The 25789-nt window shown below is 39.5% G+C and overlaps 1 protein-coding gene across 7 annotated transcripts in view; it reads right to left on the bottom strand.

Annotated features, from left to right (window-relative positions):
• PLCB4 (phospholipase C beta 4) overlaps nucleotides 1–25789 on the bottom strand; it is a 365501-nt gene that overhangs the window by 76772 nt on the left and 262940 nt on the right. For all 7 annotated transcript variants that reach the window (XM_038751364.1, XM_038751365.1, XM_038751360.1 and 4 more), the window contains 5 exons: nucleotides 22818–22898; nucleotides 22504–22563; nucleotides 19495–19638; nucleotides 6407–6486; nucleotides 3743–3796 (listed from right to left, as the gene is read on the bottom strand). In XM_038751364.1, the coding sequence (XP_038607292.1) occupies nucleotides 3743–3796; nucleotides 6407–6486; nucleotides 19495–19638; nucleotides 22504–22563; nucleotides 22818–22898 (419 nt within the window). The remainder of the gene's footprint in view (nucleotides 1–3742; nucleotides 3797–6406; nucleotides 6487–19494; nucleotides 19639–22503; nucleotides 22564–22817; nucleotides 22899–25789) is intronic.

The following is a 25789-nucleotide window of genomic DNA, read 5'->3' as shown; positions in this document are numbered from 1 at the left end:
AGGTTGATTGCAAAGGAAAGCCAGAAAATCGGTATGGACTGCATTACTTGCTCAAAATTACTGTGAACAAAGCTCTCCGTCACCTTGCCCCTTCCTACCTCACCTCCCTTCTCTCCTTCTACAGCCCAACCCGTAAACTCCACTTCTCTGCCACTAACCTTGTCACTGTGCCTCGTTCTCGCCTGCCCTGCCGTCAACCCCTGGCCCACATCCTACCTCTGGCCTGGAATGCCCTCCCTCCTCACATCCACCAAACTAGCACACTTCCCCCCTTCAAAGCCCTACTGAAAGCTCACCTCCTCCAGGAGGCCTTCCCAGACTAAGCCTCCCTTTTCCTCTGCTCCTCCTCCCCTCATCACCCCTACTTCCTCCCTCTGCTCTACCCCCCTCCCTGCTCCACAGCACTTGTGTATATATGTACATATTTATTATTCTATTAATTTTATTAATGATGGGTATTTATCTATAATTCAATTTATTTATTTTGATGCTACTGATGCCTGTCTACTTGTTTTGTTTTGTTGTCTGTCTCCCCGCTTCTACACTGTGAACCTTGCTGGGTAGAGATCGTCTCTATCTTTTGCCTCATTTTACTTTCCAAGCACTTAGTACAGTGCTCCGCATACAGTAAGCGCTCAATAAATACAATTGAATGAATGAATGAATAAATGTGGTATGACCTTCTCTTTCCTAGGATTAAAAGATGAATGGCAAGGGTGACAGGAAATCAAACTAGCAGAAACCATTCCTACAAACTCCAGTTAAATTTGGCCTCAAAAAAAGGTGTAAAGGTCTGGGCTTCACAGAGTCAAACTATATCAGAGTACAACTTCACGTGCCATGTTTTCATGTGTTACCTGAAAAGAATAAAACCGCTTTTAATTTTTTGATTTATTTATTATGGTATTCGTTAAGCACTTACTGTGTGTCAAGCACTATTCTAAGTGCTAGGGTAGATACAAGTTAATCAGGTTGGACACAGTCCCTGTTCCACATGGGGCTCACAGTCTAAATAGGAAGGAGGAGAGGTACTGGACTCACATGTTGCTGATGAGGAAACTGAAGCACAGAGAAGTTAAATATCTTGCTCCAGGTCAGGTCACAGAGTAGGCAATTTTTCTCCAATCTTTTTTTCTTCTTATCTGTTAATCGTTTTACGTCTGCTTCCCCCAATAAACTAAAGTTCCTACAGAACAAGGATTGTGTCTTTCACCTCTACTGTTCTCTCCCAATGACACGTTAATGTTCATTTTAATTAAATGAACATCCCTGGTTCATTATGAAGCATTAATGGCCCGAAGAACTGGAGATGCTTTCCAATCAATTAGATTTTAAGATTCTATATTGACTTGGGTACGAGAGGGTTGAAATCAGAATAAAGAATACGTATTCAAGATGCTGAAAGAAGTGCCTTTGTTGGGCCTTAAAGCTGGAGGCTGTCAGCACTGTAATGATTTTGGCACTGGGCCCTCAAAGTTAAGTAGAGAGTTCTGCTATTTTCCATTAAAATGAAGACTTGAGGGGTCCATAATATTAGAAAACTGAATTTTTAAAGTGTTTAGTTTTCATCTCCTTCATGACATTCAGTGAAATTTCCACCTAGCTCTTGGTAGATTCCACACTGGAAGATTTATCAGCTATTTCTGGCTTGGTGACGATTCTCCATCAACTCCAATAAACTGCTCTCAAATAGCATGTTTTGTAACAAACACCTGTTAATATTGGCATACCTAATTAATCAAAAGTCACAAGCCAACATTCCAAAGGTCCAGAAAACCTATTTTGGATGCCAAAATGCCAAAGTTTTATCATCCAACTGGACAGTAAGAATTTTGTCAAAACAGCCTAGATAAAGATCTCATGAATCTCAAAAGGCTTTAGAGTCTGTAAATAATTATACAAAGTTGAACGCATTGCAAATGAAACTAGAGCTGCTAGTTAAAAGTTTTTTGCTCAAAACTCTTTTACTTCTTTCTATCCTGAATTTAAATTGGTTTTGTAAGCTAAGGTACCTCACTAGATGTCTGAAGCTTTACATTGCCATTTTCCACCCTGCATTTTTTCCCTCTAAAGTTAAAGTGCAGTTTCTTGGTACTAATTTTATAGAAACAAATGCACTGGATTCATAGTAATACTCCATGATCCTGGAATGCAGTAAACCATTATCTTGCCATTACTCAAATGAGCAAAATGTTCTGTTTAAAGTAAGGATCAACTTAAAGGGTTCTTGCCAACAACCATCACTTAACATCAGAGCTCACAAGGTGTTTTTTATAATTCCCTAAGCCAGATGTAAAACTTACACATCTGCAAATCTTAAATAAAACGAATAGAAATTACTTATATACATCATTTATGAACAGTACCCATCCTCTCTTAGCTCTCAATAAAATCATCTTTTTACTACGGAAAGCACATTTTCTCAGACATTTCTTAAATGCATTACCTGTTCTCAAACATATGTGTTATTCTTCTACGTAAGACTATCACATTACATAAAAAAGAATAGTTCCACCAAAGAGCCAGCATGTCTTAGTGGAAAGAGCACAGGCCTGGGAATCAGAGGACCTGGGTTCTAATCTCAGCTCTGTAACATGTTTGCTGCTAGAGCTAGTTACTTAATTTCTCTATACTTCAGTTACCTCAACTATAAAATGGGGATTAAGAGTATAAACCCCACGTGGGATATGGACTGTGTCTACCCTGAATAGCTTGTATCTACACCAGAGCGTAACATAGTGCCTGCCATATAGTAAGCACTTAAGAAATACCATTAATAAACAAAAACGAAAATCAAACAACCAAAAAAAAAATTGAAGGCATTTAAAAAAGCAAATTTGGAGGTTAGGAGAGAAGTGGTGGGAGTGTGACTGTGTAAAGTGAAGCCTGTATGGTTGCAGAGAAGGTTTAAAACAACAGTAGTGCAACGGGGTGTGGATGGGACAAAATGGAGGAAGTTGGGAAAAAGGGATTTTGAAAGTAACAGTATTGGAGTGGAAGGCAGAGGTTTAGGGTCAGAATTATTACTACTGCGAACACAATGGCAGTCACTTTGTAAAAAAGGGTGAAACACTGAGGCCTAATGGAAAGAGCAAAGGCCTGAGAGTCAGAGGACCTGGGTTCTAATCCTGGCTCTGCCTATTGTTCTGTCAACAGCTTGCTGTGTGACCCTGGATATGTCAAATAACTTCCCTGTGCCTCAGTTTCCTCAACCGTACAATGGGGATTAAAACCTACTCCCTCCTAGACTGTGAGCCCCATGTGCGATGGGGACTGTGTCCAACCTGATAAACTTGTATCTATCCCAGAGCTTACAACAGTGTAGCAACACATAGTAAGTGCTTAACAAATATGATAAAAAACAAACAAAAACAATGTTGTGCTGCACTGAACCACCCTCCAACTTCCTAAGGGTCTCTAAATCAGGCCTAGTTCTGGGTCCACCCCAATGAGGGGAATAAGCAGGAGGCTTGGTTGATTCACTGCCTCTGGGGTTGACAGCTCAGTACCCAGACCTAAGTTCTCTGAAATTTAAATTCTATTAGCTAGTTTTTTGGGGGCGGGTGTTGGTTTTCTTTATTCCGATTCATCTCTACCCATCTTGACTTAAACCTTCTGGGGAAGAAAAAAAAAAGTGATGTATCTATACACTGAAATTTATTTCTATATTCTAATTATTCAAATAAATATCATTATTAATAAAACAATATTTTCAGGTGCCACATTTAAATTATGCGCTTACCTCCTAACTGGAATTTTACCATTTGTATTTGTCAGAAATGCCAATTTCATCCAGCTGAAATAAAGAAAAAAATGATTTTACTATTGCCTTGGAAAACTAATTCTAATTAGTTATTTCATTTATCTGTCTCCTATAAAACATTATATAGAAAGCCCAAATTATTTATCAAAGAACTAATTTATTCTGAAACTTACAGAATGAAATTACGTTATGAAAAAGACTGGAAAATTAGATATTTGAACTAAATAAAGAACACCACTTGAGCCCATTAGATAACTTGTTCTCACTCTGGCCACTCTTATGGAGGTAGGGAATACCACAAAGTGAAACCAGAATCTTTATTAATTGCTTCTTACACATTCCAATTTTGTCAGATATGTGTGGCCATAGTCTCAGTAGGCTATATTCTGTAATTATGGAACATTGAGGAATTACCACAAGATCAATCAATGAATCATTGCTGTGTGCAGAGCACCATACTAAGAGCTTGGGAGAGTACAATATAATAGAGTTAGTAGTCACGTTCCGTGCCCACGAGCTAACAGTCTATATTGTCAGTATGAAGGCATCTAATACACTGTGTTACATCTAACACTCTGTGAATATGTGATGAGTGCTACTTGCCCCCAAGTTGAGGGCAAACGGGAATGCCATAGGCTTCACTAGGACCCCTCCTCCTTCTCCCTACAAAGAACCAGGACGATTGCAGCTCCTGAGCATCTCTCCAAAGCCCAAAGTCCCTTCATAAAAGTGAGTCTTTCCCAGAGCCTAGAAATGTGGCCCAACTAGAGGTGGGGATCATAGGAGAGCCGTTATAATTTTTTACTTGTTTATTTTTTACTTTTTATTTCTAAGGCCTATTCCTTAGAAATAAGGAATAAGTTCCTATTATGTGCCAGGCACTAAACTAAGTGCTGGGCATGGTACTGAGTGCTGAATTCTGCATCTTACAACCACTGATATCATTAAACCTCAGGGTGGTTCTATACAGAAAACTTCCATTTTTCCTACCTCTCTACACTAGCAAATTCTCTCCATCAAAGCTCCTTACTAGGCAGGGAATGCATCTTTTGCTTCTGTTACAACTTCCCAACACTCTTTATACCATGCTGAACTTGGAAGGCACTCAATAAATACTACCACAACTACTTAGGCTTGGGGGTAAAATTCCATCAGGAAGTAAGGAAATAGAATAGCCTGCCTCCTTTCTGCTCCTCTGATGGTATTTGTACTCTGAAGGAAATTCATTGTAGGAAGAGCCCTGTATATTTTTAATGATTTTTATAAAGTTCAGAAAGGATTGGCTACAAGTCAAAAGATGCTTAGGGGGCAGACTTTATGGATTTCTTGATGTAAATGTGTCATTCAAAGCAATCAGAGCCAGGTGGTTCTGTGTCACTTTGGCTAAAGGAAGAGGTCTTGTCCTTGGAAATCCCCTAGAGGAACTGGTTCCAACGACATTTAACTTCAAGGGACCATGTAATTTACAGTCTGTTGGCTGGGGTTCCAGCCCCTGGCTTTGCAAATAGGAAGTACTCAATAAATAAATACATAAATAAGTAAATACTATTACGTCTATTACTGTTTCTTTCTGGAAACCCCTGAGATGCTGCTACTTAACTGTAAGCTTCATTACAGCACGGATAATAATAATAAATATGGTATTTGTTAAGCACTTACTATGTGCCAAGCACTGTTTTAAGCACTGGGGTAGTTAATCAGGTGGGGTTCCCACTTGGTGTTCACAGTCTAAATTCCTATTTTGCAGATGAGGGAACTGAAGCACAGAGAAGTTAAGTAACTTGCCCAAAGTCACACAGCTGACAAGGAGAAGAGTCAGAATTAGAACCCATGACCTCTGACTCCCAAGCCTGGCTCTTTTCACTAAGCCATGCTGTACCCTCCCATGCATTTAGTAGAGTGTTCTGCACCCAACAAATGCTCCATACCACTGGCTTAAAGATTGACTGTTTTTTCTTCCATGATTAGAAAGATCACATGATTATGGTGACACTTTGAAGGCAGGACATTAATATGTTCCAAGCAGAGGAGAAGAAAACAATGACAACGTAGAAGTGAGTAAAAGCCCGGGCTCCTTCTGTTCCTAGTCTGCCTGGTTGGGACATAGCTTAGGCATTACTGTGGCTACTGTCAATCACTAACAGATCCACCACAGCAAATTACACATGCAATGATCACTTCTCCTCAGGGCAATGTTATCCAGAGGTTCTAGGATGAAATATTTGATACCTGAACACCTTAGAAACTGTATTGCTGAAAGGAGAGATCACCTTTGGGCCCTCCTTGGGGGCAGGGATAGCGTCTCAACCAACTCAGTTACATTGTACTCTCCCAAATACTCAGTACAGTGTCTGCTCACAGTAAGCACTCAATAAATACCACCGATTGATTGGCTGACTTGAAAAAGCTGGATAACATTAGCGTTAACCTTAAGTAGTAGCTGCAATGAAATTAAAACATTTTTCTGGGCATGTTAAAGATCAAGAGTATATACCACTCATGGGCACTCATGGTATGTTAAATGATGTCTAATAATCATCACTGTGATCTTATTTTTCAACAAGACAGGGAAAGAAAACTGTAAAGTATATTCAGAAGGAATACACAGGCATAAAATTAATGAGTAATGGAAGAAGTACTTACTGCTTCTTGAGGCATGTCATGGGACTGACGTTGTTAGCTCTAAAATTATGTATGATAGCTCGTAAACCTTCCACCCATTGCTAAAAGGCAAGGAAAAAGTGAATACACTTAACAAGGGAGCTCAAGAAAAATTAAGGTCATTTTTTCATTCTTTTTAGTTTGCTCATATAAGACAAAGTTACTTCATCTCACCAAAAAAAAACCCTAATCTAACCAGTTTTTCCAATCCAACCCCAGCTCTGACTCAGCCTACTCACTGCTCATATTCATATTTCAAAAAATAAAGTGATTCTGTTTTTCATTCTTTTCAGTTTCACAAATGTAAAATAACTTGTTTTTTATAGTACTTTTGCTCCCCAAATGTTCTCATATTACTTACCTCACTTTTGCCCGTAACACACTTGTGAGGTAGGTAGACAGACAGTGTCCTCATTTTGCAATGAGGACACTGAGGTTCCTAGAATGACCTGCCCTTAACTATGTAGCTGGCTGAGGGCAGAGTTTGGACTAGAAGACAAGACAAGTACTCTGGCTTCCAGCCTGGCATGCCTTCTACTAAACCACATTGCTTCTTCTGCAGAATCATGTAACAGCTGGTTCCAACAGGAGAAAGTTCTCCACCCTCTCATCCAAATCTTGTCCTTCCCATTACTGTAGACATTATCCTCCTTACCTCATAAGCTTGTAACCTTGGCATTATCCTCAACTAATCACTCTCATTTAACCCACATATTAAATCTGTTACCAAATCCTGTCAGTTCAACCTCCACATCACTAAAATCTGCCCTTTCCTCTCCATCCAAACTGCTACGATGCTGACCGACGATTCCTCTATTCTGTCTTGAGTACTGCATCAGCCTCCTTGCTGACCTCCCTGCCTCCTGTCTCTTCCTGCCAAACCAGTCTACACCTTGTTCTGCTGCCCAAATGATTTTTCCAAAAAAAGTAAGAGTCCACATCTGCCCACAACTCAAGAACCTCCAGTGGCTGCCACTCCACTTCTGCGTCAAACAGAAACTCCTTACCACTGGCTTTAAAGCAATCAATCCCCTTGCCCTCTCCCTGATTTCCTACTACCACATAGCTTGTACGCTTCATTCTTCTAATGCCAATCTACTCATTGCACCTTGATTTTGCCCATCCTGCCCCTGACCCCTTGCCTATGTCCTCCCTTTGGCCTGGAATTCTTTCAAACGTCATATCTGACAGACTACAACTCTTCCCACTTTCAAAATCTTATTACAATAACATTTCTCCAAGAGGCCTACCCTGACTAAGCTCTCATTTCTCCTACTTCCCCTACTTTCCAAGTCACCTAGATGGTAAGCTCGTTGTAGGCAGGGAACGTGTCTTATATTATGTTGTACTCTCCCAAGCACTTAGTACAGTGCTCTACACGCAGTAAGTGTTCAATAAATACAACTGACTGATCTATACACTTGGATCTGTACCCTCAAAACACTATTCACCCCATCCTCAGCCCCACAACACTTACATGCATATCTTTAATTTACTTTAATGCCTGTCTCCCCATCAAGAATGTAAGCTCCTTGTGGACAGAGAATTTGTCTATCAACTCTGTTGTATTGAACTCTCCAAGCAACTGATAGTGTTCTGCACAAAGTAAGCACACAATAACTACCATTGATGGACTTACTGAAAGCTGCCCCCAAATTGATCAATTAGGTTTACCCTATTTTCTCTTTGTATAAATAGAAACCCTTCTTTCAGTTGCTGCAACTCTTGACGACTTCTAAACAACCCTATAAAATATAATGGGTGACATATTGAGCAAGTCAGTGTGCTAAGTGATCCATTCTAATTGAGGATCTGCCAGATACTCTAGCTGTTCCTCTTCTCCACGGGGCTTTAAAATGGAAAACCTTCCATCAACTCTCAGTATGCGAAAATATGGTGCTTACATAATTCTTGATTAAGAGACCGTGATTAAGAGACTTAGAGACCATGGCTCAGTGGAAAGAACCGAGGCTTTGCAGTCAGAGGTCATGGGTTCAAATTCCAGCTCCGCCACTTGTCACCTGTGTGACTTTGGGCAAGTCACTTCACTTCTCTGGGCCTCAGTTTCCTCATCTGTAAAATGGGGATTAAGTTTGTGAGCCCCACATGGGACAACCCGATCACCTTGTACCCTCCCCAGTGCTTAGAACAGTGCTTTGCACATAGTAAGCGCTTAACAAATACCAAAATTATTATTATTAAGAACATCTTTAGTGGAAGTTCATAAACCAACTTCACAGATTTGCAAAGAAAACAGGAGAAAGATAATTATTGTCCTTTATGAGATTTTGGTCTGTGTACACTGTTTATCACCTAAAAAATTATTTAAGAGGAAAGGCCAACTCGGGCTTCATGACTCCAACTGAAGTCATGCATTTGTGTCTGTGATCAGGGTTTAAACCTTCCAGAAACACTCTATAATGGTTATACATTTTACAGGAGACAAAACACTGGGATCATTGTAGCTCAAGCCTTAGCGAAACATTTGCTTAGGTTCACCAGCTCTTTGTTATTCCGATTCCTAGAGATAACTGTAAGAAAGCTTGCAACTGGAAAGCTTTGCATTTTACTTTTATTCTGGGGGAACCAAGGAAGGGGATTTAATCTAGTGGGGGTATCAGTATGTATAATGAAAAGCAAGGAAGTGGGGGGGGGGGTGGAGGGGAGGGGGGAGGGAGAGGGGGGGAGAGAGAGAGAGAGAGAGAGAGAGAGAGAGAGAGAGAGAGAGAGAGAGAGAGAGAGAGAGAGAGAGAGAGAGAGCGAGCGCTCAAGTGTGTATGTCTATCTATCTCTTTGGGAGGAGTGGGTGGAATGTTCTTATTGATGTGCAGAAAGATTTTTATTTTTTCCTGTTTGCCCCAGTCGCTAATCACCACATTTTGATGGAAGATGGAGGCACACACCATCTGCAACCTGTTCAGTAATGTCAAGCTAACGCTAAAATGAAAATACAAAAGCAATGATTTCCAGAAAGAGGAAACAAGTGACTGCACACTCTAAGGTCCAACTGCATGAGCTGAAAATGAGAACCACAGTGTACATTTTCACAGGAATAAAAGAGCTTAAAAAAGTCACATTGGTTTTATTATGAGACCTTACTTCTTATGTCAAGTTAAAAATAAAAAATAGCTCTTTTGGGACTAGGAAGTGTTTCCTTAGTTACCTAATTGACTGCAGGCCCATGCATTTTCCCAACATTGATATAAAAGCACAAATTATTTTGTAGTCAAGAGAAAGAAATGATTTCCTCAATTAAATGTATGTTGTTTTCCACAATAAATGTCACATTCCCATGCAGGGAACAAGTTGCTTCCCCCCGCCCCCCCCCCCCCAACCCCCTCAAGGGCTTCCTGATGCTACTAATTAGCTATTTTTAAAAAATTGCTAGTAAATGTTGGTCAAATGTAAATACCAAGTTTCTATTACGCTAAAAATACATTTTAAACAGGCTCCGGAAATAGACTATCCCAAAAAATACTTATTTCGGGGTTTAGTTGATTTATTACTGCCTCTCTGAGATCCATATCATTACATTTTCTCCCCGATATTCCTTCACCCTGGAATATTTTAATGGAAGCTGAATTTAAGCCTCAAATGGGATAGTCTGCAGGGAAAGTTTTAGTTAGATGAAACAAAATAAAATAACCTTACTGTAAAATGCCAGCAGATGTCAGTAGAACTACGATGATTTGTTTCACAGTGGCACCATTCAATTGAATTTGATGAAAAGCTAAGTATTTTCTGACTAATATGAGTATGAAATTAGATCAGTTATTACCCTTTGAATCAATGAAAATCAATTACCCTAATTTTCATAATGTTTCTGCAGTCTGCCCTGAAACCATTGTAACTACATATTTCTTATAAAACTAGTCACATAAAAATAGCAGATTAATTTGTTTATATAATAACAATTATGACATTTATTAAGCACTTACATGCTCGGTGCTGGGATAGATTCAAGGTTTTGAAATCAGACACAGTCCCTATCCTGCATGGGACTCACAATCTATTTCATCCCCATTTTACACTGAGGTCCACAGAGGTTACGAAATGTGGCCAAGATAACACAGTTAGCCAGCGGCAAAGCTGGGATTCAAATATGATACCGGCATTATAATAACTGCACTAATGCTGTGCTTGTGATTTTCTTCTAAGTACCTAATGCCAATTGCAGGTGTATTCCAGGTTGAATGATGAATGAGCTGATCAACCCAAGTAATGCAGATCACCAATTTGGATTGACCCATATTTTTCAGGCATTCTTCTCTGAGTTTTTTGGATAATTGCCTCAACCTTCCTCTCCATTTAGCTACTACAGACACAGGTATATCCCGATGTGCTTTGCCCTGTGATATTAAGTCAGAGACTGAAATCCCCAACATCCCCAACATTGCAGGTGTATTCCAGGTTGAATGATGAATGAGCTGATCAACCCAAGTAATGCAGATCACCAATTTGGATTGACCCATATTTTTCAGGCATTCTTCTCTGAGTTTTTTGGATAATTGCCTCAACCTTCCTCTCCATTTAGCTACTACAGACACAGGTATATCCCGATGTGCTTTGCCCTGTGATATTTAGTCAGAGACTGAAATCCCCAACATCCTCACTCATCTCCTTCCTTCTGGAGAGCCCCATGGCCTGCCCTGAGAACAGGGAATGAGAGGAAGAAGGTGAGCAGAAACGGGAAGGCAGCTTGCAGAGTCAGTTCACAGCCCTGGCCTGCTGAGTTTGTAGAGCCTTCCTCAGACAGTGGTTTCCGATAGGAATGTTTAGCTTGCCAACAACTGTGCTGTTAATATCCCTTACACTGGGCAAGTCCACACAGGGAAAAACCTCTTTTGGGGAAAAAAAAATTCCTAACCCACATCTCAATAAAACAAATAGAGGCACCTTCACTTGCAATTCAATCAAGGGGGGACAGAGAACTCCAGAAACCCTCTTTTGTAGCACTGGGGGTGGTTTTGCCATAATTTTCCCCTTCGTTTTGAAGTCTTCAATGAATCACGAGTCCTCCCAATCGATAACTGCTGCCTGGGAATATTGTGATCCTACAAGGCTTTCTTCACTTTACTGTAATAGGAGATTAGCGAGGTGAGGTAGGAGGAGGCAAGGTGACAATGTTTAAAGCCGATGGTAAGGAGTTTCTGTTTTCTGTGCCCAGGAGACTGGATCATCCTCTCCCAGAGATGGGATGTACAGTGTAAATGCTGAGTGAATACTTTGGAATTGGCATTAAATTATTTGGGACTAGCAAAATCTGAATGTTCCTTTCAGAAATTATTTTTCCTAGAAGTAAAACCCTAAGCCACTAAACCTCAAAACAGTGGCCTAATATATGGCTCAGCTAGCATGAAATCAGATCCACACTTTAGTCTCAAAATGATATCTTCTATGGGAATGTGCCATCTAAAACAGGTGGAGTCATCCCCCTTATTTAGCTTCTCAAAGGCTAACAGGGAGCATTAAATTGTCAGGATTTATAATTGTGGGTGAGCCAAGAACAAGGTATTACTAGATGCACGAGGACTAGATGTATGATGCCTAAGAGCTGGATGACAAATTTCAAGTTTGATTTAAATCAATGATCTCATCCAGAAAAAACCAAATCATGGAAATGCTAAGATTTGATCTATTCTGTAATAAAGGCTTAAGCCTGACTCAGAACATAAAGGCAGAACAACATAATTTTTAGAGTGCAAAAACATACTGGGAATGCAGTGCACATCTACGTCCTTTAAATCATTTTTCTTCTAAATGAAGGCGAAGCTATGGTTTTGTGAATAAGAGGAGCTATTTTTGATGATATTTGTTAAGAAATTATTATGAACCAGCCACCGTTCTAAGTGCTGGAGGAGATTCAAGGTAATCAGGTTGGACAGTCAATGTCCCACATGGGGCTTACAGTCTTAATCCCCATTTTACATATGAGGTAGCTGAGGCACAGAGAAGTCAAGTGTCTTGCCCAAGGTCACAGAGCAGACAAGGGGCAGATCTGGGACTAGAACCCAGATCCTTCTGAGTTCCAGGCCTGTGCTCTTTCCACTAAGCCACGCTGCTTCTCAAAGAAGCTATTTCAAAATCACTTCGGGAAGAACATAAGAAATCTGACTCTTTGCCAAAGTACCTGTCCGGCTCTAAAATAGCTCAGTGAGGATAGAGCCTGGAGTACAATCAACAAAGAAGCAAATCTTATCCAAGTAGGATCAAACAATCTTTCACTGCAGCAAGCACAAAGTAAACAGCCATTGACATTGCTCAATCGGAGCAAACGGTACACAAGCACTATATTCACTTCTAATGTCTGTTCCCATAAGAACAAGACTACAAGAGGCAATAACTTCACTCAGTTTTAAAATAATATAAAATTGGAGATGTATGGGTGTGAAGCAGTTCATTTATAATAAAGCATTAGCATGCTGTCTTAGGCACGTCCGAGCTATAAATCTACAGTTAATATGTGAACTTGAGAAAAGACAATGAAAAAGTGGAGAACTAATCCCAAAATTGGTTGGGGAGAAATGAGATGAGGAACAACGAATTACTCAGAAAATTTCAGACCAGAATCAGGAACACAGGGTTAACCCTGTGTGGGAAACAAAAGTAATTTTTCAACTGCCTAACCTTTGTTTCAGTGTAGCAACAATAATAAGCTTTCCAAGAATGTAAATGAAAGATTAAAAGAAGAGGAGATTGAGCAATAAATGTCCTTACTCAGTTGAAGTGCATTATGAGTTAAGTTCTTTTTAAGGAAATCAGTGTCTCCTTTTCTCAAGATAAACCCATGAAACATGAGCTGAGAGGAAACACATTTACTGTTGCTGACTTCTTGTGTGTTTTGCCAACTGAGATGAGCACAATAATAATAATAATGATGATGGTATTTCTTTAAGCACTTACCATGTGGAAAGCACTGTTCTAAGCGCTGGGGAGGTTACAAGGTGATCAGGTTGTCCCAACAGGGGCTCACAGTTTTAATCCCCGTTTTACAGATGAGGTAACTGAGGCACAGTGAAGTTAAGTGACTTGCCCAAAGTCACACAGCTGACAGTTGGTGGAGCAGGGTTTCTAACCCATGACTTCTGACTCCAAAGTCCATGCTCTTTCCACTGAGCTATGCTGATGGTATGGAGTAGTATAACATGGGGTTTGTTCTTGAAGAACTATTGGAAAATCATGTTATAGTAACCATTCAAAGGGAATTAATGGGTTGTATGGAAGATCGTTTGTGATACCACCATGACTGACATTTTTCTAAACAAATTCCTGTATTACATCCACCACCAGCAGAATTTGCTTTACATCATACAAACTCCTGCAAAACTTTGAAAACACAAAGTTCTGTAAATACAGAAAGGCTGTAGCACAGGGAGGAGAAAAGAAACAGCTTCACCTCCTTATTGATATACCCACAACCATTTTTTCTTAAACAAAATCAACCTGGGCCAACTTGTGGAATTGTACTGTGGGAAAGAATGTTCCCTGATTCTTCCATCACTTAGTACAATGTCCTGAGCACAGAATGTGCTCAATAAATATCACTGATTTGATTCCATAGTATTAAAGCTAAACTGTGTAATGAAAACAGGGTTTATAGCAGACCATGCTTTGAAATATTGCACTTTCCTTTAAAGCCTCAAAGACTGTTCAGAAAATAAATGGGTTTTTTTGTTTATCATCATTTCATATTATTCCTTATTCAGCATCTACATGACAAGAGCCAAGATGGTCAAGGAAATTCAAAATTGAACAAAAGAGAGATCAGAAGGATACCATATCATTCCTCTGTTGTAGGCTATGTCCCCAAGACGACTCTATGACTGTGGTTTTCCTCCTGCTTCAACTCCACCTACTTGATAAATGTTTGGAAGTAACACAGCAGAGACCATGAACCACGATCAAAATGTTTTGATTGTATTTATATTCTGATGTGTTTTCAACACACTACACCAGGCCCATGGATTCTGATGGTTTTTCTGAAGTGTGCTATGACAATGCAATGCAGGGACTATACAAACTTTAATCACACCAAAATGGAAAGTAAAAAGATGGGCTGAGGTGTGGGTAATTCACATACTTAATAATCACGCTGTTGTGAATTAAGTGAACAGATAATCAGGATTTAAAATTTATGAATTATTCTGGGAAGAATAGGGCTAATGACATTCCTTTGAAATCATAGAATATGCTTAATTGAAATGATTTTTTAAAAAATATTTTAAAATTTAAAGAGAGAAAAAACACTGTGACAAACCGGTGGGCATATCTGTAAATGAAAACCAAATGGATATCCGGAGCAAATAGGGTAATAAAAACTGGGCAGCGATTTGAAGTTAATGATGTTTCCCCTTCAATGGCCTAGGAATAAATCCATTCCAAATACTATGCTGCTCCTACATATAGATCAATTCTCATAAGATACTTCTGGCCTTGTCACTTCATACACTGTGCTGTAAAGTAAACCTTAGTTAAAGCTTTCTGAGCCTAAAGTACACTTAAGAAACACGGAAAGTTTATGGGAGACAAGAGAAGAGATTAACCACAAGACGTCAAAATACTTTTAGCCATCAGTTTAGGATTGAGAATTTTAAAAAGCTGAAGAGAATTACCCAAGGACTGTGGTAGTTCATGGCTTCAACTAGTGAAATGGAAGAAAGGGACAGAAGGTTGGGGTACCTTTCTTGGATACTTCACCTGCAGTTCTCTTATACAAACTCAGAGACTCAGGAGTGCACACATGTGATTTATTGCATTAGAATTATTCAATAAATCGAATAATGTCCATTCTAATGCTCATGCTGACTGGGAATATGCTTGTCAGAGACAGGACAGGCTGCTTTAGAAAGCCAAAATGGCTTTAGAAAGTATTCCAGGCCCTGCTCTCATTTGGCATTGTGATTTCTGCTCCTAATTTCAGACAGTCTAAATTCACGAAAACAACTGTTAAGGCAAACCTGTGCTAATCTGAAAGTAAATGTATCAAGCAGCTTTATTAAAAACTGAACAAATTCTTGGCAAAACAGAACTCCCTACTCAGACTGGACTACTTTCCGACTGGTTTCTCCCAAGGATCAGTTTATTATTTAGAACACGAAGAAGCCTGTAATATTTTATCTCTCTTCAGGGCAAGAACAAAAAGCAGCCAGTCACAGAATAAGGAAGGTTAATTTAGGGGTCGGTAATGAAAATCAATAAGCTTGTGTATGCTCTATTTCACCAGGAAGTTTCCTGTAAGAAGTTTCTGGCATTAAACTGATAAGTGCAGGGCAGATCATCTGCTCTGACTCAGAGCTCAGTCTCCAACAAAGCTCCCCACAACTTCTTAACTAATTATTTGCTTTTAAAAAGGAGCCGACTGAAGGTGAACGAAAATGCAATTTTTACACACCTGTTCTTCAAATCTGCAAACATAATTAGCCTTGGTAAAGTAATACTCCTAGCTTGTCAGAAGAGTTCATGTTTGATTTAGAGACTTTGAGAATGATTCTTGCCTCTCCTTTCCTTTTCTCCTTCCCAAAAGGATGTTTAATCAGGATTTTTACAGGTCAACCATTCCCTTCTCCAACTGGGGCGAGGGGATGGCACAATCCTACTGGGGAGGGGAAGGAAATGGGATGGAGGAATTTTCATAGTGCCCAGTTCTAGCACAAAGCCCTGAAACAGGATAAGTCTGGGTTATTCCACGGATGGTCTGGTAGACTGGAGATTCTCAGGATCCTCAGAGAGGCAGCTTTCGTGCCTTCTCTTAAAGCAGCACAAGTAAGCTAATTTGCTAAAAGCCGCCCGATCCATTAAGCGGCTTCTACTGAAGCCAAGGCTGCTTGGGGGAAGAAATGAAGAATGAGGTTTGGGGGGATGGGGGGAGGGAGGAGGGAACATGGAGAGTTTGGTTAGAAGCCACAACTTATGTGCGTTGTCCAAATATTTATAGAGTTTGCCTTACAAGGTGTAATGAGTATGTGCTCTGCACATAGTAAGCGCTCAATAAATACGATTGATTGAGTAGTCTGGAAATTGTTTAATAAATAAAATATTGTCATTCTGAACCTCATAATGGCAGCTCATTTTTGCTGTTCAAGGAAAATTTAAAATTGGTATAAAACAACAGACTTGCACTTTTGAAAAGATTTTAGAAGATGAGAGCTGTTGCTCAATCTCATTACAGTGAGTCTGTGATTTGAGCTTGATATTCAGTGCCAGCTGCAACTTAATGAAAGACATCTGAACTTTGTTCAATTCACCGGAGACCAAAATTAACCAAAGTCGGCTGTGTTTTGAGGGAGAAAAATAAAACTAGAAACTTGACTAGTTTTTCTTTCTAATGAATAATGTTCAGAATTTAATGATTCCTTCAATGCACTGTGAAAACATGGGGAATAGCTAGAAAAACATGGCTCCTGAATTGAAGAAGTTTGGACATTTACTGATCTTATATACAAGTGGGAATCACAAGCTGTTTAGTAGGCAGTTTTCCTTTAGGGGAATATGCAGTGGCATTTTTGACAACCACTGAAATGCAACCTGGGATACATTTGCCAGCAATATAACATCAATTCAACGGAGAGTATTTACAGAGAGGAAATGGGAGACAAATCCCCAACTATAACTGTGGGAAAGGTTTAAATAATTAGATTATAATGATCTAATCCAAAAGGTGGCCAAGATGTCAGTGATAAAAATCCATATTCTTGTCAAAGTCTCTCTAGGTCATATAGATCTCAAAAAATGATGAAAAATTAAATTGTGTTATCTGAGATTATTCTCTTTCAATTGTTTTTGTTCTAAAATTGCTGGGTCTTGTCAAAGAATCACTTTCCCAACTTTACTCTGTCTCTTCTTATAGTACCTCACCCTATGATCTACACAGAGTAAATTCCTTTAGCTTCATGTCTCATCAAGATAACAAAGAAATACAACAGGGCCTCAGTATTTCAAACACTGTTTGGCAGTTCAAGAAAGAGAAGGAAACTGATTCCAGCTATTCTAAGAGAATGCAGTACTAAGGTAATAAAAGCCAATTTGTGTGAATAACCTAAGCAGACCTACTGGACAGGAAAAGAGGTTAATAAAGAGACTTTTATATGAACACTCCGAAAAACCACAACTGCATTTTAATGACCTAAAGTTACATAAAAAATACTACGCATTTACTTGGAATCTCTCCCTCAAGCCATTCAGAAAATTTCACGAGTATTATGTTGAAATAGAAAGCAATTAGTAAAAGCTCTATTTTAAAAACAAGGGTCTGAAATCTCCCAGGGGTAAACAAACTTGGGACTCACAGAGCAGGTCAAGGCAAGGAGAACCATCAATTCAGTGGGACACCTAAGACTGCCATCTTGCCTTGGACCAAGCAGTGTATTGCCTCCTTTGCTCAAGCGCTAATCCAGGGTAAAATGTGTAACAGACTGCCCCTCTGGCACGAGCTGTGATTTACCAAGCAGCTACTTATTCAGTTCACTAAATGCGAGAAGCAGTGTGGTCTAGTGGATAGAGAATGGGCCTGGGATTCAGGAGGACCTGGGTGACTCCCAGCTGGGTTCTAATCCCAGCTCCGTCACTTGTCTGCTGTGTGACCTTGGGCAAGTCACTTAACTTCTCTGTGCCTCAGCTCCCTCATTTGTAAAATGGGAATTGAGACCGTGGGCCTCACGTGGGACAGGGACTGTGTCCAACCTGATTACGTTTTATCTATTCCAGTGCTTAGAACAGTGCTTGGTACATAATAATACTACTAATAATCATGATAATCATAATAATAATAGTGGTATTTGTTAAGTGCTTATTATGTGCCAGGCACTGTACTAAGTGCTGAGGTGGATACAGGCAAATGAGGTTGGACACAGTCCCTGTCCCACGTGGTGCTCACAACCTCAATTCCCCTTTTACAGGTAACATAGTAAGGGCTTAAAAGTACTGTACTATTTCAACTACTACTACTACTGATAATAATAATAATAATAAGAATAAATTTGAGTCTCATGAATTTCTGAACTCTGCCCAAATTAAACTGAAGTGGTTGTTTGCCATAATGTATTACCATTTACTTCCACGCCTTGGCATTTTGTTGGAGAGAAGCAGATAGACCTACAGTAATGGGAAGACTACGGCAGGCACTCCCACATCACTCGTCCAAAAAAGTCTAACTATGCAACATCTCATTGTGGCTCAGGGGGAAATGGTAGATAAAATAGCTGTAAGTAGGGAAATGCCTACTAGAGCAGTGCCATTAGTGAAGACATTTGACCAAAGAACAACCTAGAGTGACTCATGCACCGATCAGATGCAAAAGAAATCCCAAAATATGGCTGGCTACTGTGGGGAACAAAGACGGCAGTGGCTACTGAGAGGGCTTTGCACACAGTAAGTGCTTAACAATACTATCATTATTATTATAATTACCCTAGCAACCACCTGTTGGTCTGTAGTGCTATAGGGCAGTACTGGCCCTACACCCTGGTCACTCTGGCAATAAATGGGGCACGTAAAATTCTTGGATGACTGGCTCAATGTGCTGCACTTCTGACTGCCTACTGTCTTGCCAACTACCCCAGGGGAAATATGGCTGGCAGGAACAACAATGGACAAGTGGCATCTTGCAAACCACTAGCAAGATAATCAATGGGGATTGTCTCTATCTGTTGCTGAATTGTACTTTCCAAGTGCTTAGTACAGGGTTCTGCACACAGTAAGTGCTCAATAAATCTGACTGAATGAATTCCTTTGTGCAGGTTCTCAGTCCCAAGGTCCAATGTTTCACGAAGGGAGATGCCATCATACATAATAAATATGGTGTGGGAGTTCTCCAATAAGCATAACATTTTTGTTTTAAATTCTGGATCTACTAATTCTATACAAGAACATTAGGTCCAGGGTGGTAAGCACTGGTAAATTTTTTTTTTGATAACCAAATAGGAAAAATACTGATGAATGAATTATTGTGAGTGCTTCTCACTTTCACCATCACCTCCCACAGCATGGAAATATTGCTGGTACCAGTTGAGCGTGGGATCGACACATGAAACTTAGCTGCTGCCTGAAAAGAACCCAGCAAAGGAAGGACATACCTTAGCTACTTCTGCATTTTCTGCTACCATGTAAGTAAAGCTGATGTTCACCAGATCTGTGCCACTGCAGACACAAACGATTTGCCCTTCCAAATCATTTTCTGCTTTTCCAAAAGCCTCAAGAGCAGCTAAGATTTTGGGATCCTGTTGAACAAAGGAAATGAGAAGTTAGATTCTGAATCTCAATGTTGAGGGAAACAAGGCATGCCAAAGTACATATTATTACCTCCCTCAACATGAGAATTTCAGTGACATCTTGCTAGAAGGAAAACTTACTTAACTTACCCATTCAAATATTGACAAGAATGTAAGAAATTACTGGAAATAATTTGAAAAAATTGCCTTTAGCAAGATAAATTAAGGATGCTGGATGGATAGGATGGATTTTTTGATTGGAATTTGCCCATATAAATAAAGGGGGAAGGAGCATGGCCTAGTGGAAAAAGCAGCTTTGTTCTAATCCCAACTCAGCCACCTGTCTGCTGTATGACCTTGGACAAGTCACTAACTTCCTCTGTGCCTCAGTTATCTCATTTGTAAAATGAGGATTAAATCCTCTGCCCTCCTACCTAACCTATGACCCCAATGTGGGACAGGGACTGTATACAACCTAATTATCTTGCATTTACCCCAGGACTTAGTACAGTGCCTGGCATACAGTAAGCACTTAAATACCATAAAAAGGTGAACATTACCACCTTTGTGGCCTCAGTCGAATTTATTAGACAAACATCACACTACCACAATCATCAATTATTGGCAGCTTGGCTGGGTGACTCAATGGAGAAGCCAAGGACTCTCTTTCCTAGCCAAAGGTACAGAGAATGAAGTATTTATTCACCACAAGAAGTTCTGCTCCCTTTAGATTAGATTAATAAACATTGGCAGGACAAAGTGGAAAAGTGAGCTTTGACTGCCACTATTCTTGCCTCCTTACCCAAAACTTTGCAAGGTAAGATGTTAGCAATTATTTATCCTAAAAAAACGATCTATTAGAGTGAGAGAACATCTCAATTCAGCAACAATCAGAAAAATAAACTACCACCACAAATTGGGAAACTGATCCAAAGAACCATCTGTAGCCAGCAGGTCAGTCTCACAGGACCCGAGCTTGTGGGGCTCAGTGGCTGGTTTGAAGCCAAACCGGTTTGATTTAAACCTAGCAATGACAAACTTTAACTCTCTGGGCTGAACAGCAAGGAAGCCGGGAAATAATAGGGCGAAGTTATATGAAGATTTTCTTCTTTGTTTGGAACCATATTATCCGAGGTCTGGGAAGCCGGAAGATCTTGCAGTCCCTCAAATGGGGAATGACTTCTGCAATATGTCAGGCATGTGACCTGTACACCTAGTAAATCGGCCTAGTGGCCTAAGGATTATCTGGGGAAGCTGTGATACACTAAGAGGAAGGCCCTTTTAAATACCCACCATCACTTCACCATCTGCCTTCAATTTAACCAAATACTTCACATTGAATTAGAATAAGTTAACGTGCATTGACATTTTTTAGAAACAGCCAAAGAATGCCAATCTCCACAGTGAGCCAAATTATTGGAGAGGGCAGGTGCCTAAGTAAAAAAATCAGTCAAATAATTTCGACTTCTTTGTCATCTTCATCCTAGATGTGATTTACCACTTGCTAAAAAGAACAAGTATTCTTTGATTCCTTTCGAACAAAAGTGCTCTGCACACAATAAGTGCTCAATAAATATGACTAAATGAATGAATGAAGAATATGCCCTGGATTAGCGTGGAGTATTGGCTAGATAGAGCACAAGCCTGGTAGTCAGAAAGTCATGGGTTCTAATCCTGGCTCTGCCACTTGTTTGCTGTCACTTCACTTCTCTGTGCCTCAGTTACCCCATCTGTAAAATGGAGATCAAGACGGTGTGCCCCACATGGGACAGCAAATAAAATTTGCTTGTATTCACCCCAGCACTTAGTACAGTGCCTGGCACATAGTAAGCACTTAACAAATACCATTATTGTTATTATTATTGTTACTACTACTAAGTGGTGTGAGAAAAAAATTTAAAGAGAAAAAACATTTTGAAAAAACAAATAATGTGTCTTTCGGACACATAAAAGGTTTTTTTGATAGCCAGTAATTAAAAATGATTAGAAGCCTAAGTTGAAATATAGTTAGACTGCAGGTTTTTACACTGAAAAACACTGGCTATTTTGGTGAAAATAAAAAGCTCAACTACATTCCACAATTCATTTCGAATAAATCGATGGTATTTATTGAATGCACAGGACTATACTAAACACTTGAAAGAGTATAAAAGAAGCAAATCACAAGTTTGCTGTCCTGAAGGACAATCAAATGGGAGATAGTCAAAAATTATTTATAAATAGTGGAAGCAAGAAAAAGGACAGGGATATACTAAATAGAACTGTGTGTACTTCAAGGTGAAATAGAATAACTACGTGAATACGTGCTTGGATAAACATACACATACAAGTTTTGAAGAAGAGTTGAAATCTACAAGTGCTAAGGAGAGCTGTTGGGGGTTGATGTGATACAGGGTACTTAAAAGTGATCAGGAAAAGATTCCTGAAGGTGGTGGGATTTTCAGAGGGATTTGAAGATGAGGAGGGCTGGAGTTGGGAGAAGGAGATAGCAGGCCAGGACAACAGTGGAGTGTGGAGCTGGCTGAGAGGACTCCAGAGCAAGATAAAGGTTATATGAGCTACTAAGGAATGAAGACTGTGAGTTGGAGAGTACCTACTGAAAAAAGGTAATAAAATCAGATCAATCAATCAGTGGTGTTTATTGAGCGCTTACTGTGTGCAGAGCACTGTACTAAGGAGAGCTGGTGGAGTTCCCTGAAGTCAACGGTCAGGGATTTTGGCTTGAATCACAAAGAAATGCACAGATTTGAAGGCTTCTGAAAAGTGGAGAAATGTGTTAAGTTACAGAAAGGTGATTTCCAATGTTGAATGCACAATGTTTAATGTTTAAATGCACAATGTTTAAAAGAATAGTATAAATCAATCCCAGGATACCTTGGGTACAGCTCCAAAACGAATACTGTTGATCAGGGAGCACTCTAATACTTGTCCTTCCTGAAAGTTAAGAAGACAATACAATGAGCTGTAGTTCTATTGCACGTTATAAAGGTGGATAAAATAAGCTATTCACCAACCTCCAGAAATAAACAAGAAACAACTTTCCTCTTCACGCATTTTCAGTATTAGTACTGCATGAGGAATTTTTTTTAATTTCAATTGCAGGAGCCAGACTATATTTTATGTTGTCCCAAAACCATGTGTAGGCAAAATGATAAAAATTAGCCAGAAGACAAACCAAAGCACAATACCTTTCCATCACTTTTCCAAGTTAGGAAGAAGCCAAATTCATCCACTTTGAAGAGGCAGTTAGGTTCAAAGACAAAGGACTCCTGTTGAAAGAAGAAGCATATTTAATCACCTCAAGTGCTAATTATAATGGCTCATGCTATTATACTCAACTTGATAAGAAGTCATTTATTTTTTACTTGATATTTTACAACAGATCCTTATGCAAAAGTAAAAAGGAGAGATGAACCCATAAAGTTTATCTTCCAAAACAGGCAAACACTTGTCAAAGTGTAATAGGGCTCTCCCCCTTCTCTAGTAAAACTGCTAACTGCTCTAGTGTTCCTTTTAGATAGGTACTGAAAACAAAGCTCAGTGATACCACTGAGGTGAGCAGGGGATACCATGTCAGAAGTGGGATTCCTAGAGCTTCCCAACCCACTGTCCTTTCTTCACGTAATTTAAGCAGCACCTTTCGACAGAAAGACTCATGTTGCCCCTGAAGGTCTAGAAGAAATGGTCCCTTCCAGGAGGAATTAGATCTTTGAGAAATGTCTCATTTTGCATTTGTTCAACACAAAAGTATCACTCAAGACCTTACATTCAAGCAAGATCCAACAGATCCACATATATTCTTTCATGTTTCTAATGGCTGGGGAAGCAGTGAGGCCTAGTGGAAAGAGTGTGGGCCTGGTTTTAATCCTTTCCTGGTGTGTGATGATGGGCAAGTTACTTATCTTTGTCTCAGTTTGCTCATCTGCAAAATGGGGATTCAATACCTGCTCTCCCTCACACTTAATTGTAAACTCAAAATGGGACAGGGACAATGTACCGACTGCAATGTAGCTACCTTGGCACATGGAGTTTAACAAATACCATAATTACTATTACTACTATTATTGTTAAAATTATGACTTTACAGTTTGAACACAATGCTTCCACATAGTAACGGTTTAATTGTCCAGTACAAGAGAAGATGTCCTGTGACAAAACGGTCCTCTAATTGTGTCCACATACCTGAAATATTGTTTATCTATGGAAACTAGTCCAGCAAGTTCCCCTCCAGGAGATTAAGATCGCTAGCAGCTACTTCCTCAACTGAGCAAATTTGAATACATTTTATGAATATACTGAGTGCTGTCCAGAGAGCAGGGCTCAAAACTGGCTGTGAAAACTTCAATGGAATGCAATCCTCTCTGGCCCTATCAATAAGGACTTGGAAGGGGTGTGTGTGAGTGTTTGTGTACACGTACATCATAGATGCAATTTCCAAATAAGGAAGTCCATACTAGATTCTCAAAGTCTGAAGTTTTGATCAATGAGATGGATTATCCTCTCCTCCACTGGTGAATTGGGCTGCTTAGATTGTCCGATCTCACCCTTCTTTCTTCCTCCCCTTAATCACAAATCTGCTCTCTTGCTCATTTTGTGGCTATGGGAAAGGAGAGTACAAATGGGATGCTTTGTGGAGAGGTGTAATAATAATAATAATGATGGCATTTGTTAAGCGCTTACTATGTGCAAACCACTGTTCTAAGCGCTGGAGGGGATACAAGATGATCAGGTTGGACCACGTGGGGCTCACAGTCAATCCCCACTTTACAGATGAGGCAACTGAGGCTCAGAGAAGTTAAGTGACTTGCCCAAGGTCACACAGCAGACATGTAGTGGAGTTGGGATTCGAACCCATGACTCCTGACTCCAAAGCCCGTGCTCTTTCCACTGAGCCACACTGCTGCTTCTTTTATCTTTTCCAAGTTTCCAGAGAGAAACTGGTTGAGATTATTAGAATTTCCTCTGTTCCTCAAGGCTCTACTAAGATTCACTAAGGCCTACCCTCCTTTTATCAGAAGCAGCCATGATCTCTCCTCTTTGTTCCCCAAATTACAGGTGAACCTTTTTCAATCAATAAAGGCACGAGCCATATACAACCCTGCACTAATATTCACAAAAACCCAGAATGTATGTGTGTGCATGCGTGCGCATGCTCTAGCCCCAGATATTTATCATTTGGTATGTCTACTGAAGCAAGGTTTGATTTCTAAATTCTGATTACTTTTAATTGCAGGATAGAGGAGTCTGCCTGATTCTTGCCACATCACTTTCAAGAAATTACTCACAAGATATTCAAGTTACATTCTCACATAAGTAGCAGAAGAAAGTCAGAGAAATATGTACTTATGTGAGAGATTAGGGGATCAGTTGCAAATACTAACTTAAGAAGGCCAGCTAGTCACATTAATCAAATAAAAACTTATAGTTTAATTGTTGCTGAGGAAAGAAAACATCAGCATACTCAAAAGCACTAGATACATTTTTGCCTATAGAAGGACAGACTTGCAAACTAATATTTTTCCTTATTAACAAAATCAAACAACATTTTAGTCAGGACCAAAGATGTACATGAAGACATCATGAAAAAAGACCATAAACTGCTGTAATGTCCTTTTCAGGTTTGCAATTCAAATTTAAAACTAAACTAAAAGTTTCTTGTTAGTCAAAGTATAAACTAAATTAATTAAGCAAACGGGACTAGTTAAAGGAAGGAGGCAGCATATGAATGCATGGCTGGAATGCAGAAGCAGTTTAAAATGTTATTTCAAGACAACTGGCATTTATCTGTCTAATCAACCAGCTCATGGTCTTCTACAGAGAGGTGAGAATCTGAGACAGTTCAGGGAACATTTTATTCTTTTCTATCCAAATGGAAAATGTTTTAATTATTTTTTTTATAAGTTTTTGTCCTAAAAATCTCAGTGGGCCACAACAATACCAGCAACATATGCTAGAGAGGGGAGTAACAAAATGCTCCATGATGCATAATAAAGGATAATCAAATGCAATGTCTTGTTCCTTTCTAGATAATAAATAGCAAAACCAAAGACATAAAAGGAAGACAGTGGAAAAGAACCATTATTATGTTTATATTTTAAATTCATACTACTTCATTTTGGTAATCTGAAAATTAGATAAAAGCATTAAACAGAAACACACG

This window comes from Tachyglossus aculeatus, chromosome 9 (genome assembly GCF_015852505.1).
Source record: "Tachyglossus aculeatus isolate mTacAcu1 chromosome 9, mTacAcu1.pri, whole genome shotgun sequence".
NCBI classification, from domain to species: Eukaryota; Metazoa; Chordata; class Mammalia; order Monotremata; family Tachyglossidae; genus Tachyglossus; species Tachyglossus aculeatus.
Note: the sequence above shows the minus strand (reverse complement) of the source record. Positions and strands in the feature narration are given on the sequence as shown.